The 19,199-nt window shown below is 30.7% G+C and overlaps 1 protein-coding gene across 1 annotated transcript in view; it reads right to left on the bottom strand.

The window, feature by feature from the left end:
• Nucleotides 1–525: 525 nt before the first annotated feature.
• LOC139481324 (gamma-aminobutyric acid type B receptor subunit 2-like) overlaps nucleotides 526–19,199 on the bottom strand; it is a 33,632-nt gene continuing 14,958 nt past the window's right edge. The window contains exons 10-22 of the mRNA XM_071264563.1: nucleotides 18,056–18,133; nucleotides 14,306–14,456; nucleotides 13,698–13,830; nucleotides 13,146–13,253; nucleotides 12,355–12,477; nucleotides 9,842–9,943; nucleotides 8,667–8,891; nucleotides 7,927–8,085; nucleotides 6,039–6,186; nucleotides 5,231–5,396; nucleotides 2,532–2,663; nucleotides 1,758–1,870; nucleotides 526–676 (exon numbers count right to left, since the gene is read on the bottom strand). Coding sequence (XP_071120664.1) covers nucleotides 654–676; nucleotides 1,758–1,870; nucleotides 2,532–2,663; nucleotides 5,231–5,396; nucleotides 6,039–6,186; nucleotides 7,927–8,085; nucleotides 8,667–8,891; nucleotides 9,842–9,943; nucleotides 12,355–12,477; nucleotides 13,146–13,253; nucleotides 13,698–13,830; nucleotides 14,306–14,456; nucleotides 18,056–18,133 — 1,661 coding nt within the window. The 3' untranslated portion in view covers nucleotides 526–653. The remainder of the gene's footprint in view (nucleotides 677–1,757; nucleotides 1,871–2,531; nucleotides 2,664–5,230; nucleotides 5,397–6,038; nucleotides 6,187–7,926; nucleotides 8,086–8,666; nucleotides 8,892–9,841; nucleotides 9,944–12,354; nucleotides 12,478–13,145; nucleotides 13,254–13,697; nucleotides 13,831–14,305; nucleotides 14,457–18,055; nucleotides 18,134–19,199) is intronic.

The following is a 19,199-nucleotide window of genomic DNA, read 5'->3' as shown; positions in this document are numbered from 1 at the left end:
ATAGTATTCTTTTATTATTTAAATGGTTATAAAAGTAAATAGTTATTTTGTTCATACATTGTTAACATAATGTTTTAAAGCTTTTATACGGTTACTTAATTTTATTGCATCCATTAATATAATGTATTGTTATTGGAGGGTATTCATCTTGGATTACGATATTTAACTTCGAAATAAAGAATCCGTAACCCTTAAATTGTTTCTTGTGTATTTACTGCCCGAAACAAAACTACAAATGTGAAATCAACGTAACACATACATATTACGTTGCTTTGGTATAGTTATGTTTCTTTAAACCTCTGCTTTGACAAAAGGATTAAAGCGTATGTTTTATTGTCAGGAACCTATGGTAAATTTTGAATTTTTTTCTGTAAATAATAATGCACAAGTTATGAAAATAATCACGTGAGAAATTAGTATATAGCTATATCCAAAAGTCAGAAAACATTACAAGCTAACATCTACCTAAAGTTTGTATATGTAATCATGTCAATTTTTTAACATGCATAATTAAGAAATTTAAAATCCAAATATTTATTTTTTATTTTAGTTACAATTCTTTAACAGTATCACAGGATTTCCCACAAATGCACAATTGGCTCTTGAAAGTCACTGAAGTGCACATACTATAATTAAATGTAAAAATAAAATGTCTATAGATATGTCAACTCTTCATCTGAAATAAACAAATTACAGCTATGAAATTTAATACAATTTCCATTATTGAAGCAAAATAGATAAGACATCTTCTATATTTAATTCGTATTTATACATTCTATAGCTGACCATAGTTGAACATGTATATTTTTGTATCTACTTTTCCACGCGTCCTAAAGTCACGACCGACTTAATAAAGTTTAATTGCGAAACAAATGTGCGTAAGCACTGATATTAGTATCAAAAGTGTTGAAATATATTATAGCTGTTAAAGTTGAATTCATGTATTATTTACAAATATATCAGTGGAGTCAGTGCTTATCATCCACCATGTTACTTGTAAGCAAGTAAGTAAGTAAAATTATTTATTTATTATAGTGACATGTGTAAATTATGTACAGATTATAAACATATAATATATGATAAATATTAATACACCCGGCCCAATGGACCTATAAGTCACCTCAAATGAAATAGAATAATTATAAAACAATTATACAATTATATGACTGTATGTCTAGACTGACAGGTTGAAAATGCTACATTTTTTAAATAAAAGTACAGTTTATAAATATATAGCTGTAAAAACATTCAGATTAAGTTGACCTCTATAAGGTCAAGTTGACCTGAAGAAATTTCGGTTGGTCTACTTATGCCCTTTTTTATATTGATGCTTTTAAAACATTTATGTATTTTTCTTTAATTTTAATTGCTGATTTACTTCAGAATTCAATGTTCAAATACTCCAGAACTTCAATTTGAAACTCCAGTACGGTAATTTTAATATGATGTTGGTTGTAAGACATCGGTTTGCGGTAAGGAAATTATGCATATACTGCCTCAACATTTCAATTTATATACACTAATTTAATAAGTGACTTGCGCACTGGAAGGGATCCAAAAATAGTCGTTCCAAATTTGAAAAACAAACAGATTACAAAGGAATTATACAGAAATTATCTATATCTTTGTAATGAGAATATGATATAGAATTACGGAAAATAAAGAGGTACATGTTTATTATTTGATTCAAGCAAATATGATCACCAACACTTGGATAACGTATTATACATATTACTGAATACTGATAAATACAATACCTGGAAAACTTGACAAACTATCAACATCAGAGATCGCATTATATTTTACTGTCAAACTCAGATCAGTTAATCGCATTTCTTCGTTAATCTTATTATTTGGAATCACATGGTTTCTGTGAAAAGAAAAAAAGTAGATGAAAATATATTTTATTGAACCCATATAATTATAAATTTGTTGCTTTATGTTATGGTATAGCAGGGCTTTTAACTAAAATTCTCTATTATTGATTATGTCCTATTTATCAATTAATTCATATGCAACTTTTAACTGTTAAAATGTGTTCACCACATGTATGTATCAAAAATGCATTGTATTTATATATTTTATGTACACTATATCAGTTTCAAAGAAAAGTATGCGATGAAGGTGACTTTTTTTAAGAAAAAAATTTATTTGCATAGCAATGACACAATTAAGTTAAACCACCTCGGTATTCTCACGATATCTGCTCACTACAGGTGCGGAACACGTGCCAGGTTTTCCTGTGGACTATTACATTGTGGACAAGAGCTGAAAGTCCGGTCAAGTGTGTTTTTTTTCTGTTTAAAGCTAGGGTCACAACCAATCATAGTCACTAAAATGTTCTCGTCCTAAATATGTATTTGATTTGACACTGGACGTTGAACAGTTATTTTTAAATCACTTAAAAGCCATAATCATTAATCACTAGTCAAATATTAAAAGCCAAATATTCATTTATGAGGTACTTTTACAACTGTGTAAAATTTTTCCATGTTTTTGTGCGGATATTTTTTTCATGTCTCATGCCATACCTGCCGTTAGTATTCCCAATACATTTTTGTATTTTATTGCACTCTGGTGGACCAAGGTAAACACCTCCGAATTCCTCTTGTTCGTCGTAAGATGATTGTCTCATATTTGGCATTCGGATATTCTGACCTTTTCTGTGAAATATACATGATTATCATGATTTATATCAAATAAGATACGACATTTCTCAAAGAAAAATACAATCTTATTTGGATATATCTCACATATGTAAAAAAAATAATTATTTGGATAATGTCAAATGAACGGATTACATTTAACATAAAACTTAACAGATATAGTAAATAATTTGAAAACAAAAAAGGGGTAAATATTGCAATTATTAGGCATAACATGCTTTATTTTTTGAAAAGACAGGCGCCAAAGGATAGATATTCAAACGAACCGATGCCATTGCAAAAAACGTCAAAATGACAACAAAATGCAATCTACTAAAAACAATATATAAAAAAACGAAGCAATATGAACGTGTCAGAACTCAGACTACAAACAGAAGTTGATCTCTGGTACTCCGGTAGGTAAACAGATCCTGCTCCACATTTGGCGACAACTGTTGTCCAACTCATTTGTGTACACACGTGGTGATCAAAATGCAAGTACACACCTAGTGATCAAACCTTATTTGGTAGACCACAAAAAGAAACGCAATTGTGGTTACTACAACTGGAATAAAGTATATTACCCTTCTTTATTATTATTAATTTAATAAGTAATTGTATTGATCTCGGAGTAAGGAGATGAGTTACAGAAGGACATGCAAGACATGCATCTCTATGAATCAATTCCCAATGCCAACCACGTTTATCAGTGTGTGAGCTGAGATGTTAAAAAACGAAATCAATGTGCCGTAACTTAAAATCAAATGACAACACATGATTTCCAGACTAATCCAGGAACAAGATGAACAAAGCATAACATAAGGCTAATCACAATGAAACCAGAAACCACCAGAATGACTCTCATGTCTTTTTATAGCTTGCTACGTGGTGAGGTTTTGTTAATTGTTGAAGGTTTCACGGATACCTATAGTTGCTAACATCTTCAAGGATAGTTGTCCAAAAGCTAGGCAAATTATAACATATCTCTTTTTTACAATGATGATTACTTAGAAGGACGATACTAGTCTAATTAATATCAAGTTTGCACACAATTCAATTCTACCCTTTAATTCAATTACAATTCCTGATAGAGGTTAACATTTAATACATAATATCATTTCGGATGCATCATATGTATACAGTGTTGTTTTAAATTTCCTATGAACATGTATTTATAATTTCGATATATGGGTATTTTAAAAAAATGTCAAATTTGTAATGTGCTAAATTTATTTCATTTTTTTAAACCCCTTGTCATAAGCAAATCAAAACAGAAAGTACTTATAGAACAACATATAAAAAGATGCAATCTTGATGATATCATACATATAACAATATACATTGGTGTATATATAAGAATATATTGAAACATTTTTCGATAGGTGGTGCAATATTTTGTCTTTCCTGTTACCATTTTCAAATAAAATTTCGAGTTATTTAGAAAAGGTTTATATATAAAATTTTAAGCTTGTTTTTCGTAGACAATGCGATCGTTTTCAAAAGCTAAAACTTCAATACATATTTATTCTGTGAAAAAAAGATTATTTGCCATTTTTTTTATGTTGTATTGAAAAATGCCATTAAAAATTATTTTTCGAAGGTTATAACAATAACCACCAGTAATGCAAGTCACAGATAGCAATTCATAATGTTTTTCCTCTTTCAAATAACCCAAAGTAAATCTGTCGCATTTGAGTTTAGTTTTGTTTATTGGTACCAGGAACGTACATTAATGATATATCACTATCATATTAAGTTCTACCCTGTAACCTTTTTGTCTATCATGTTACCGATAGCAGTGTTGCGTCTGCAAACGCCAAATTGTTAAGACGTTACGACCTTTAGGTGAGTTCAAACAACAATACATGTCATTATGTGTGCAACTATATGTTATTATAAACCCTTTAAAGAAGTTTTTCTCTACTATTGTCTATCATGTTACTGTAACCGTAGCAGCCATAGTAATTGGATAGACATATTTCTTCAATTTTGTATGCTGTTATGAAATAACTACTCCTTTAGATAAAGTGATAATGTTTTTCTGTTGGGATTTTGGTTTCCAACATGTTATTGGTGTAATTAATCAATATTTTGTTAACATCAAAGACATGACAAAAAATACCCTCTATTTTTTTTCAGTGAATGTCTTGAAATTTCTTTTCTCTACAAAAGAAACGAGCTGTTGTAAATGTCTAGGTTACTTTGGGCTTTTGAAATGTACACTGACAGGTTCAATATTCAACGAGTGGGGGGGGGGGGGGGGCATATAATAATACATAAGTTCCAACTGTTTATTAGAGTTATTATTAACGTTTTAAAAAAGTCCCTTTTGCAAATATCTAAGCGATCAAAAAATACTTATTAGGAAAAAAATAATTTTAAATGTGTTACTCTGACACTGTACGCACATAAAATACGCAAACATCGGACTTACATATATTTTAATCTTATTAGAATATATTATGTTTTGACTCATAAATCCCACAAACTTTCTGTTAAACTCTTACAACTGTATTTTCCATTAGACATTTAAAAAAAATCATTGGTGTACTAAAAATTCGACATATTTTTTCAATGACCCTTACCTTAAATCTGTAAGTTCTATGCTGTCCGTATTTGTTGTTTCGGAACTTGTAACAGACTTTGTTGACATTAGCAACAGTCTTTTGCGTACTTGAGATGTATCAACTGACCACGTGTTAGTGTATTCTGAACACATTGACAAATCTTCTCCCTCCATTGTTGAAGAGACTAAAAAATTAAATATTCTTTCACAGAGCTTGATTGACACTGGTTTTAAATCTGACTTTACAATAGTATTCAACGACTTGAAAAGATGCCTTGACACAAACCTAGTGATTCAGTGGTTGTCGTTTGATGATATTTATCATATTCGTTCATTGTTGTTTTTCCCACCAATCATGCCGTTCTCTAGTTTGAATTGTTTTCCGTTTGTCATTTCGGTGTCTTGTTTCTGATTTCTCGGTATGGGATCTGCTCATTTATGAAGCCTGCATACGGCGACCTACATTTGTTAACTTCTCTATCATTTGAACTTTGGTGGATAATTGTCTCATTGTCAGTTGAACCATCTCTCATAATAACTTTCTATCATTCCCGAACTGAACAAAGAAATAACACGACGGGTGCCGTATACGGTGCAGGAGATGCTTACCATTCAGGAGCTCCTGATTTCACTCCCGGTTTTTAGTGGAGTTCGTGTTGTTTCTTATTTATTATTTATAACTGCTGATGTAAATATCCTTTGGTTTTTTTAGTCTTTGTTTACTCCTTGGTTTTGATTGTTTTTGTCTTTCAAAGACATTATTCTTGTTGAATTTCTATATGATACTCTTCTGTTTAACAAGATTATCTAAAAACATAAATGTTTACCTCTAGAAACTTTAGTTGGTGAATCAGAAATTCTCAATCCAACAACTGTTTTTCGTGGTGTCTCACCCAGTGTATATTTTCCTTTGTAAACGAAGGAGTCGGGATCTTCTCCAAGTTGCTCAAGTAGATTTCTGATTTCTGCACGTTTCTATCAACAAATTGAAATAAAGTTAATAAAGTTGGTTATGCTCCATTTCTAAATTAACTTAGAAATTATTACTACCAGCAATATGACAAAAATATACCTTTCTGCTTAACGTGCAGTTGCAAACATTCATATGTATTCAGAACAAGACCTTTAAAGAAAGGCCAGTCTACAAGCTGCGGACTGGACCCATAAATAGTAAATTAAATGTACACCAGTTTAATTTTAATTTATGAATTAGTGCCTCCGAAGAGACTTTCTAGATTTACCTTCCTGAAACAAGAATTGAAAAAAATAACGCCAGGGATGTATAAATACTTGAGAGTTGTCTCATTGGCACTCATACCACATCTTCCTATATTTATTGAAAAGGACTTACATGATTAAAAAGAAACTAAGAAAAAGGCCAAATAGTTACCCAAAGGTACCAGGCTTAGAATTTGTTACGACGTATAGCTTTTTCGTCTTTATATGACTCATCAGTGACGCTCAGATAAAATAAAATTAGAAAGCCAAACAAAAATAAAGTTGAAGAGCATTGAAGCCCAAAAATTCCCAAAAAGTTGTGCCAAATACGGTTAAGGTAAAATATGCCTGTGATAAGAAAATTCAAAGAATTTCGAATAATGTACACTTAAAATTTGCAAACAGTAAATTTATAAATGACCATATAACTGATATTTATGTCAACACCGAAGTGCTGACTATTAGACTAGTGATACACTCGATGACGTAACGTCCACAAGCAGTGGCATCGACACAGTGGTGTAAATTGCTTTTAAAATAATTCGTTACGCCAGACGCGCGTGTTTTCACACAAGACTCATTAGTGATCGAAAATGATCCAAAGTCAATTTTCCTTGATTGAGTATCATCTTTTGGCTTAGTTTTCTAGCGGGACTACTTACAATCTTAAAGCCGCGAATTAAGAAAAAAAACAAACACATATATTAAATGGATTTATAAACAGTTTTAATACAAAACAAAAGGGACACAGATATACTAAACATTCGTGTTGTTTTTTGTACTAAGTGTGTTTGAACTAGAAGGAAAACAAGAGATGTTTAAATCGCAAAATTGTTTTAGCAACACATTTTAGATTAATTTTTAAAATAGTATATGTGTATGGGCTATTCGTTTGAAATCCTATTGGATGGAATTGTACCTCTTAAATAGTAGACACGTGTTTAATTAAAGTGGTTTTTTTTCGCACAGTTAAAAATCAAACTCCAAAAAAAAAACGTCCATCTAATAAAAAATCTAATAACACTTTCTTTTGCCTAGATAGTAATTTTCCGTTAAATTATCAAGAATCATCTATTTATAATACATCTACGATTTATACAAGGAAACGGACATTACAGTATTCTAATATGAACATGTGTTTTCTTTTTATTATTTTAATTGTTCAGTTTCAAAACTTATGACAAAAGAGGCAATTGCTAGTTCAACATTATTACTTTCCTTTCTTCGACGGTGATCTTCATTGGCCATGTTCTCGTTTACAGGTGTCTGTAGTGACGTTTCAAATTTCAATAAACAGTTTCTTTGTATAGCTGAAAACTATTAAGTCATTGATTTTGTTACTCCTAGGGCATATCAAAGCCTTCTAAATTATAATTTGCTGAGGACCAAACGGTTAACTGTTACATAGTTATAAAAACGACGATGTTTACATGGACTTACGTGTACATTTGTCGTATTAGCAATGATAGCACATCTCCATATTTGTATATATTATACCTGTTTAATAATTTCTTTGTAGTGTTTGTTTAGTTCTTCGACATCTTTAATATCTTTTCTAAACAATGGACCATTTTCTTCTTTTTTCTTTCCATTCCTTTTAAGCGTAGCTCGTATTCTTCTGTCGTCGCCTCTTGGATCAATTTTTAATTCAACTATCTACAAAATAATACACGAATCATGTGTACGAGCGCCATATGATATTCAGTTCTATTGTCACGTCCAGTTTGTAGAAATCTCCAGCAGTTATAATATTATAATTTAATTATATAACATTACATTCTTTCTCTACTGTCGTCAAACTCCTTTTATTCGTACCTGTTAACAATATTTCAAGCTCTAAATTGTCTATATGCCTTTTTGTCTTTCCTTGTTATACAATTTTTGTATTTATAGCGATTAAGATTATTACACAATATTGACTGTTGTATCCATATTCTGACATTTTTACTTCTTATATCTGTTTGTTTTATTCACACATCATTGTCAGTATAATGCAATTTTATGCGACTGTCATACAAGTGAGAAGTTAAGCTAGCTTTCAAGTTAGGTTTAATACCTCATTTTCTACATACGAAATGACACGTACAAAGTCAGGCAAAATTTGTGAGAAAATACAAAGACTTTGTCATCATGTTTAGATTTGCAGTTTGCAAAATGAGATAAAAAAAACTTTTTTAATGTTAACATATATTAAGTAGTTCTTATTCTAACAAAATTAAATTAACCTTCAACTATACCTTTGGTACAAAAACAAGACACAAAGTTATGGTTGTACAGAATATGATCAGCAGACTTATGATGATAAATTCTGGATTAGGTTTGTCATTTATCACAAACGAAATAGCTGCTCCTGACAAGCACATCATGACAACATTGTAGACACTCATTCCAATGTATTTCGAATCATTTAGTGCTGATATGGTAACATGTCTTGTATCCCATGCGAGAAAACAACCAAATACCTGGAAATTTAAGCAAACATAAAACTGAACGATACAAGTTTGACATTTTATAAGAATGTTTCATATTCTCTTTTTATCGATAACAACAATCCGGTTTCGCTTATTACATATCCAGATGTCTGAGTTCAATTTTTCCACAACATTAAAAAGACTATGATAATTTATTGTTGTATAATAATGCTGATTTTTAAAGGCCGTATTGTGACTTATTGATGTTCGTTTTCGAGATAGCTTATATGTTTATGTTTCATAGACTGAAGTGGTATTTACATTTGTACATCTTTGTTTATAGATAATATCATAAGCTTAGTAATTAAAATATTTTTTAATGCTACAATAAAAAGGTAAAACTGAATCAACTCTTCTACATGTGTAGTAATAATATCAACTGAACTAAATTTTACTGGACAAGTTATGCATTTAGACCCACCAATGTCTCTTCAGTGAACATTCAAATCCTAAATATTTAGCTCTCCAGCATTTATGAAACGACGGTTGTTGTCAGAATATGCAGTTTTTGTCATCATCATTGGTTAATAAAGTTTAAGTAAAAAAAAAAAAAAAAAAAAAAAAAAAAAAAAAAAAAAAAAAAAAAAAAACAGTACCTATATTCTGTGTATGCAGTGTAGACACTGTCCCTCGGAATACTTTAATACATAGTGTTTGGTATATGTAGAAAAAAACAAGTTTTCGTAGATCACATTTATCTCTATTCAAAATGGTATATTATGCACAATGTATCTTTTTATACAGAGAAAACAATCGTTAGAGTAAAAGTTTTCAATCAAAATTAAGAGACGCACGAAGTCATTACATCGAAATATCCTTTCTATTTCTATTTCTAACTTATTCATTGATACATGTATACTATAGTCAAATAGTTATATAATCAAAACTGTACAAATAATAATCAATCTTACATGTAATATATAATAGCCTTCAATACTCACCAACAAAAGTCCTTTGTAGGCATATATGATTCCCATCCATATTGGTATATAACTGCTAGTGCAGTATTCCATTATTGGTATAACCTCATAATCACCCATGATCTAATTGGTAAAACAATATCGCTCAAGTGTTAAAAAAGTAAACTTATCATAGAACCTAATATAATAAATCTTCAGAATAATGATAAATATATGCGGTAATACAAAAGAAATCAAGTTTCAACATAACAGGAATTACACTGCACACTTACTTGAGAAATAGTTTTGTTTTCAAATACATGTATACTTTACTTTATTATTAACATCTATTTTATCAGCAATCAAAGACGGGCTTCAAAGTTATTGTGAAACTGCCTATTCTAGAGGTGGCGTGAATCAGATGTGGATACTTAAAAATTCCAAAGATCTTTTAGAGTACATACAATCTAACTCTCTTTCATCTTGTAACAGTATTAAAATATTTGACTTTTCTACTCTTTACACAAGTATTCAACATTCCAAACTAAAAGACAAATTGAAAGAGTTGGTATTAATTTGCTTCATAAAAAAGAATGGCCAACGTAGATACAAGTATCTTGTCTTAGGGAGGGATAAATCATACTTTGTAAAGAATCACTCTGATTCAAACAAAAAATTCTCTGAAACCGATATTATCAAGATGTTTGATTTCTTGATTGACAACATATTTGTAACGTTCGGAGGACGTGTTTTTCAACAGACTGTCGGCATCCCAATGGGAATAAATTGTGCCCCTCTACTTGCCGACTTGTTTCTTTATTATTATGAGGCTGACTTCATGCAGGAACTTCTTAGGAAGAAAGATAAGAAGTAAGCAATATCCTTTAACTTTACTTTCCGCTATATAGATGACATTCTTTCACTAAACAATTCAAAATTTGGTGACTATGTGGAACGCATCTATCCCATCGAATTGGAGATAAAGGATACTATATATACAGTTAAGTCGGCTTCATATCTTGACTTACATCTAAAAATTGACAATGAGGGTCGGTTGAAAACAAAACTTTACGACAAAAGAGATGATTTTAGCTTTCCAATTGTGAACTTTCCATTTCTAAGTAGCAACATTCGAGCAGCATCTGCATACGGGGTATATATCTCCCAATTGATACGATATTCCCGTGCTTGCATTTCCTATCATGATTTTCTTGATAGAGGGTTACTGCTCACAAGGATGCTATTAAACCAAGAGTTCCAAATGGTGAAGTTGAAATCATCCCTTCGTAAATTTTACGGATGCCATCACGAGTTGGTTGACCGTTATGGAATAACCGTTTCACAAATGATATCGGATATGTTCCTTACGTCGTAACTACAATCCCCTTCCATTTCATGAATGTGACCTACCGAATTAGACTATTTACCGGATTTGTAATCACATAAGCAACACGACGGGTGCCACATGTGGAGCAAGATCTGCTTACCCTTCCGGAGCACCTGAGATCACCCCTAGTTTTTGGTGGGGTTCGTGTTGTTTATTCTTTAGTTTTCTATGTTGTGTCATGTGTACTATTGTTTTTCTGTTTGTCTTTTTCATTTTTAGCCATGGCGTTGTCAGTTTGTTTTAGATTTATGAGTTTGACTGTCCCTTTGGTATCTTTCGTCCCTCTTTTACTTCATTCATGGTATAAAATGATAATTATAATACGGCAACGGAACAAATTAGGAATGATTGTACCATACATTAATGTGAAAAGACATTTCAGTTATTACCCAAACATTCGTTATAAAAAGACCAACTTCAAATGTTACCGTACGTCAATATACTGAATGGGTCAAACGGTAAAAGACACATGCTTCAAAAGATACAACTGTGAAGTCGAAACGAAACGAAACTCTATCTTACGAAAACAAAATCAAATTAATAAACTTAATACAAACGTCTAAAAAGAAGTAAACATTGCACATGTACCGACAATCTGGCGAATCATAGAATCAAACGATGATATCAACTATAGTTTGGGTAAGATTTAAAAAATAGTGTCTAATATCTAAAAATCCACACGATTTTAAATTGGCATGTGCCATTCATCTGTAAGACCTCATATCCAATGCAAGATTTAGATACTGTAGAAAATATGTACATGTATATGTGTTGAAAATAGTGTTGTAACCTCTCCATCAAAGTCGACCCTAGACGATTTCGGATAACGAAAATAATGTCATTTTGCTACTAAGTTATAACATGAGATCACCCCCAGCTTTTGGAAGGGATCATGTTGCTCCGTCTTTAGTTTTCTGTGTTGTGTTTTGTGTACTATAGTTTGTCAGTTTTATTCATTTTTAGTCATGTCAGTGTCAGTTTATTTTCAACTTATGCGTTTGAATGTCCGTCTGGTATATTTTGCCTTTTATTAACCACGAGCCCGACAAATGCAACAATATCCTTATAAAATTAACCAACTACTGTAAGCTTTTTAAACGAAAATATCAAATTGACGTTTACACATCAAAATACACTGTGTGATAGTAGCTCTTTTATATACTCTTACATATGAACTGAGATTCCTGGTATCTTTATACAACGGATCCATGATCTGCCACGTGGTCAGTATAATGGCATCTAGCAATACCAGTGTGAATACCATACAAAATAGTTTGTAATCATGAATAATCTGAAAGACAAAATTAAAGAATGTGGTAAGAGCTTATTTGAAAATATTTAACAGATTTCTGAAATCATAAAACAATAGTTACGATGTGGTTCCATATTCAAAGCATTTTAAAAAATATTTTATTGATAACTTTTAATAGTAAAACTGTCCACCCGTCTGTTAAACTATTTTCTACTTGAAGTTCTCTTCCTTGCGTATCATGCTCACTCAAATAGTTTAAGGTTTTGAAATTCGAAAACAAAAGGTGCAAGTTGGCACAAAATAGGAAATGACTCCGAATTATACACAAGAAACTAAAATTAAAAACCATACAAGACTAAACAAAGGCCAATATCAGGGGTTCAAAATTATGTTTCATTTAAACATATAAAAAAAGAGAGATGTGGTATGATTATCAATGAAACAACTGTCCATCAGAGTTTATATGGTGAAGATAAAGACAATTGAAATGTCACAGTACGGTCACTAAATCTGAGGAAACTCGATATCGTAAATTAAACAATTAAGCAATCCGACAAACAACACGTTTAAATTCAAACGAGATTATGGACGGCCTAACTCACACCAAATTTGTATTTTTTGATAAAAAAAAATTGTCCAAACATCATAGTAGCAGATATATATGACAATCTTATTACAAGAAAAATAAAATAGAAATATCCTCTTACCTTTTTGTTTAATTTAATGTTGGTAAAAATTGCGTGAACACGCCATGTTTTGGTAAACATAGCCCCAAATGATAACGAAAAGCCAACTGCCAAGAACCATGAACGAATCTACAATGAAGAAATTCTGTGTAATTATATCAAGGATATATCATTCGTGAAAATACATGGGACAAGTATTATACTGTTTATAGACTTTAAAATTCAAAACTGCAAGTGACTTTGAAAAAAAAAGTTTGAAAATGAACTTGTCATTTTTTAATAATACAAAAACAACTTCACAATGCAGATTTGTCTTTCTAGTGTATGTGAAGTAATTGATATAGTATAACTGTTTTATTTATTACAGACATATTGTCTCATCATTTCTTACTTTATACCAGTTCTAAACATTTGTTTCAAATTCTATTTCCGTTCAGAATTTTCTTTGCAATATTTGTCTTGACAAATATTGATTCCCCCAAAAGATGTCAGTATATGTTTAGTTTAGAATATCATTTGAAAAGTGTGATACTTTTTTGGTCAATTTAGTTAAGCCGATTTGAATTTGCTTACTACACATAATGAAGACGAGTGAATCCTTTTTATAGAATCTCCCTCTGATCCAAGAAGATAAACACTCGCATAAGACACCATGCATCCAATTATTATTATATTGTTCATATTTGGACTTGACATCTTTATGTACCTGTTAAATAAAAAGAATATCATAAGTTAAGATTAAATCGAAGACTGTCATTATAGGTTAAGATTAAATCGACGAATTGCATTATAAGTTAAGATTAAATCTAAGAATGTCATTATCAGTTAAGATTAAATCGCAAAAAAAAGAATTAAAAAAAAATTAAAAAATTGTAAAAAAAAAAAAAAAAGAAGATTAAATCGCCATCTAACTTCTAATAAATCTTACAACTTATATTTTCTTTGACAGAATCTTGCATACAAGGACTCGCGTTACGTGACAACCATGAACTTGTTCCGTGTTAAACAGACACTTCTGGGAGTTATGCCGTTTCCTTCAGAAACGGTAAACTTGTAATTTAGTCTCATAAGGAACATCAATATTATATAATAGTTGTTTTAAATTACTTATAATGTACATTGTATGTATAAATATATTTATCAAAATCACTTATACAAATTTATTTCACGTCTTAATGTACCTGTGGTGTCGGAATATAATGTTGATTACCAGAAACACGACTGCGATAATAATTCCAATGCTAGCTAAGACACTTATCCCAGAGTATATCACTGGTGACACTCTTAACATTTCTGTCCGTACTAGATTTCTGTCCATTGGGGGCCCGTTTCCTGAAAATTTAATTTTTTAAAGTAATTCAAAATAATACACATAATGTTTTTATTTTGAAATCTTGCTTGTAGCTTTATTATGAATGTTTTCTGTTAAATTTTAATTCATTTAATAAAGAAAAGGAATGTGCTAAAATACAGTAGAATACTTTTTACTACATTCCTACAGCTTCTGTTGAAGATGCAAATATTGTAACTCAAATTCTGACTTTATATTTTCTTTCTAGGAGAAGTAGTGAATCATTGATAAATTGTGATGTTTGCAATTATCTATAATAATAGTTACAACTCCTTATATATATGTTAAAAACGTGCTAATTTGAATAAAGCTTTGATTGATTCATTGAGTCTATATGCACGTTACTTAAAGTTCATGCATATGTAAATAAAGAGGTGGAATGAAACAAATAGTAAAAGAAATGTTCTACTAAAACGCCAGTGCAACAAGGTTGTTGCATAAGGAAGTTGTTGCAATACTTATCATTTGCTCGGTAAATCTTTCTGTCTTCCAAAATTACGCAGCTTCCATATTTTTTCCCTCCAAATTATGCAAATACATTAGAAACACTATCGTGAATGAAAAACAAACGTTTGTATTGTTTATAGAAAATATCATATGATTTTTGCAGTATCACATCTGTATCAACAAAAGACACATATATTATCACAAGAGCTCTGCTTGAGAGATTACATTAGTTGAGGATTGATACGGTATTTGATTTTGAAAAAAGCCATATAATTTACACTTTGTTATAAACCTCACGTAAAAGTTTTTTATTTGACATGACGGCAGATTAGGGGTTTGATAAAGCCCTTTTCTCTAATTCTATTGAAATATACCCCTTTCCAAACCAATTGTATAAAAAAAAAATTAATCAACGTGTGGTTGCCGGTAATCTCAGAAGATGATTGGCTGAGTCAAAGAGTCATAACCTTTCTTAACTCCTTGAACTGATCAAAATGTTCTAACAGGTGTTAATGAAATTGATAACTGCGTGGAAAGTAGAAGGTTTTGGTTTAGAAAAGACGAACAATTTATATTTTAATCAATAGAGAAACAGATTATCTAATACATAGTAACGCGTGGATTATCGGATTTATCCAATCTCGATAGTTAAATTATAAATTTTTCTATCTCGATTGAATAAATCCGATAATCCACTTGTATCAATGTAATAATCTATATGTAACCGTGACTGATATTATCACGCATAGTTGATACTGCACGTACGAATGCCGTTGGTCGTATTTCACATACAATTTATTGTAACGAATGTAACGGATTTCGTCCTCGTTGTTCAATAGTTTGTGTCCCCTCCCCCTTTTTACTTTTTAATAACAGTTAAATCTCCGTTAAACCGTATAAAATACTCATAAATTTTTGAATATGTTTCTTTTTATTAGAATTTATTATCACATTGTGTTATGAACAGTAACTTGAGCAAAGATAAAAATAACGTCAAGTTCCACCTGAAGCTGAGTCGCCTTTCTATTTATTTTTGTATAGTGTAGATACAGAATTTCCTTATACTAGACCTACCTTTATATCTTTGTTGATGATTGTATTATGTTGTTTTAATCTCTATATATAATGATATTGAGTGAATTAGTTAACCTGGTCAAGTTTCTACAGACTCAGAGTCTCTCATTTTCCTTGTAATGTCCGCCATGTTTACTGGAGTCGCTTTACCGTAAACCGTCAAAGTGCACTGTCGTGAACGGCAATATTACGTTGAAATAGAGTCTTTTGAGTCGCTTTTGACGTCAATATGAAGTCTTTTAAGTCTTTTTATTGTATATATATTGAACTACCATTGATCGCGTTAGTCGTGATCGGACTACCGTGGCAAAAGGTTGCTTACAATCACAAGCCTAAATAATAAATCCTTTCTTCACTGTAACTTAGAATTTGATTCTTGCACTTTTAAAAGGTTAGGAAATATTTAGTCAGAGTTTTACTTTATGTAAAACATAGATTTATAATTGTATATTATAAGAGACTCAAAGATTAGAGATCATTAGACGTACAAAAAATTATATACTGAAAAGTACAGAAAAGTCAGAAGCATAAAATATTCCATATTTTATCCAGAGACTCAACGACGCAGTCTCGAATCTTAAAGTCGCTATTCAAATAAGACGTCAATATAGTTTTTTCTTCAGAGAAAGTAACAGTTAAAGTTATTCTTGTATTATTTACTTGATATACCAATAGTATAGAAACTGTAATTATTAACGATTCTTTACATATATATTACGAAGTCGAATATTCACAAAAAGTACATTAAAACCCGGAGTCGCAACTTATATAATTATAGAGATTTCTATAATTACTTGTTAATAAGATTGTTTATTTAAGGTAGCACAATACAAAGATTGTTTTACTTCCAATCACTAACCTTTGAAATACTGTAACTTTCTTATGAATGCATAGAAAATAATAAAAGAGGTATATATAGATAGATAAAAGATTAATCTTTTAAATGAATGTAATATTTTTAATATGCAATCATTATGTAACCAATTATTATGTAATTAGTGGCAAAATCTGGGTAAGTTCACTTCAATGAATTTAGCTCTATCATCTCTTTAACTATACAGAAAATTTTAACGGAATCTTAATCAACACATCATGGGCTTCAAAAGGGTGTCTCAGATTGTCTCTATGGTGTTCCATTCTCTCATAAATCTCTAATTGGTGTAAACATCCTAACCACATAAAAGAAGATAATGTTCAATTAGGTGTAAAATTTGTTCTATACATTCTATCTGAAATCTGAGACACCCTTTTGTAGATAATGGCGCTAGAAACAACATATAATAAAAACAACCCTCTAGGGATACCTATGCAGAAGCTAATTTCATTTGAAAGTGGAAATTTGGTGAAAAATATTTTAGACACAGTTAACATTATAATTGGTTACATAATTGTTGCATAATACTAGCATTGCATTTATTTGAAAGAGTAATCTGTTAGCTATCCAAAACTACCACTTTTATAAAAGTTCAAGCATTATTAAGAAAGTTACAGCATTTTAAAACTTGGGAGTTGGAGTTATAAAATCTTTGTATTGTGCTACCTTAATACACGTGTATATAGAACTTTACCAGAGTACTCACTAGCTTGCATACTATTTAAGTGTTATTTATTGTGTTGATCTGATGTAAAAAGAGATACAATATTGAAATTGTCTGAATAACATATCTATAACTGATCATAGTAACACTTCATTAAATCATTAACTTTAAACAAATTATTTATTTCTATTTATATATTGGATTACAGGGTTCAGTTAACCCAAGGGAGCAGTCATTTGAAACAGTATTTATTGCCGAGTATTAGTTTGTCTGGCGGATTGTCTAGCTTTGTCAGTGGGTCAGAGTTTCACTTCAGGGTAACGAAAACGCTATAGCAACACCGAGCGAAAACGTTACATTATCTTTATTTACTACTAAGTATAAGATAATTGCAAATAACTTTATGGAATATTTCTGCATGACGTTCAGTACAAATTCGAATTTCGATATCATACATTTTTGAGTTACAATTGCAGATACCACTTGTATTACAAATACTAGTAACTTATACAATTTATTACCTGTCCACTGTATTTTATCTGTTATTACAAGTTCATCAGTTGATCTGTCATATGTACCAATTTCTTTTAATTTCTTATCTAAAAAGACAAGTTTATGGATTTAAGAACTACCAACTGTATAAAACAAGTAAGAGAATGTGTGTTTTATAATGAATAATACAAGAAGCCGGGTCCATCTTAAAACGACAGCAGGGTAAAGTGAAACGTTTTTTTAGGAGCATCATATATCATATGAAAACAAGGCTGGATTTGTCTTTTAAAGACTATAAAGATGCTATTAAGAGGGGCGTAAAGGGGGTATCTGCATGGAAGAACGCGAAATAAAATTGACATTTTAAAATGAACGAACAATTACAAATTTCCTGCACGTTGATCTGTTTACCGATTTCACGAAACACGGGGAATACCGAACCTTTGTCACGATTGCAGGTGAAAAAAAATGGCAAAAAAAAAAGTCGCACGAAAATAACCCTTTACCACCCTCTATTTAGGTTTAATATTTTTTCTTGTTCTAAAGAATGAAATATCTTGTTATTACCATTCCTATTTTCTAGACGAAATGCCTCAGTTTTGTTACTGGCAATAAATACAAATGTTTTTTTGTGACAGGTCATAAAACTGCTCTATAGGATTTATAATCGCTCAATTTACCATCGTGTCAAAGTGGATACAATATCCATTCTAATGATTAGAGAATTCCTACGAGTCATTAGGTAACTGCTTAATGCATTTAGCATTATTGAACAATTTGATGTAATGTGCCTTCACGTCTGATTATATATTGATAACCTTGGCATAATCTAGTGGTTTTAGTAATTTTCTAGATTAAAAATATATACAACCCATTGCTTCCTAAATAAATACATTTAGTTAACAAATTGTATTGTTTATGTTTATATATACCGTTTGACCACATTTGCAGAATGTTTGTTAAGTTTTCTTTGGATAGTATATTGTACGGCGTGTAGAAATTTGATAGGAATTTGAACTGAGACAAGAGCACAAGATAAGAAGTTGAGAAATTCGATGTAGGTTTTTTGCTAACTATAACTGATATAGATTTCCAGGACGCTTACATGATAATGTAATATGAATATTAAACATGTCGAATGTCCAAACATCAGTTCTGAAGTCGGTTTGACTC

This window comes from Mytilus edulis, chromosome 7 (genome assembly GCF_963676685.1).
Source record: "Mytilus edulis chromosome 7, xbMytEdul2.2, whole genome shotgun sequence".
In the NCBI taxonomy this organism is placed as follows: domain Eukaryota; kingdom Metazoa; phylum Mollusca; class Bivalvia; order Mytilida; family Mytilidae; genus Mytilus; species Mytilus edulis.
This window is presented reverse-complemented; position numbering and strand designations above follow the sequence as displayed.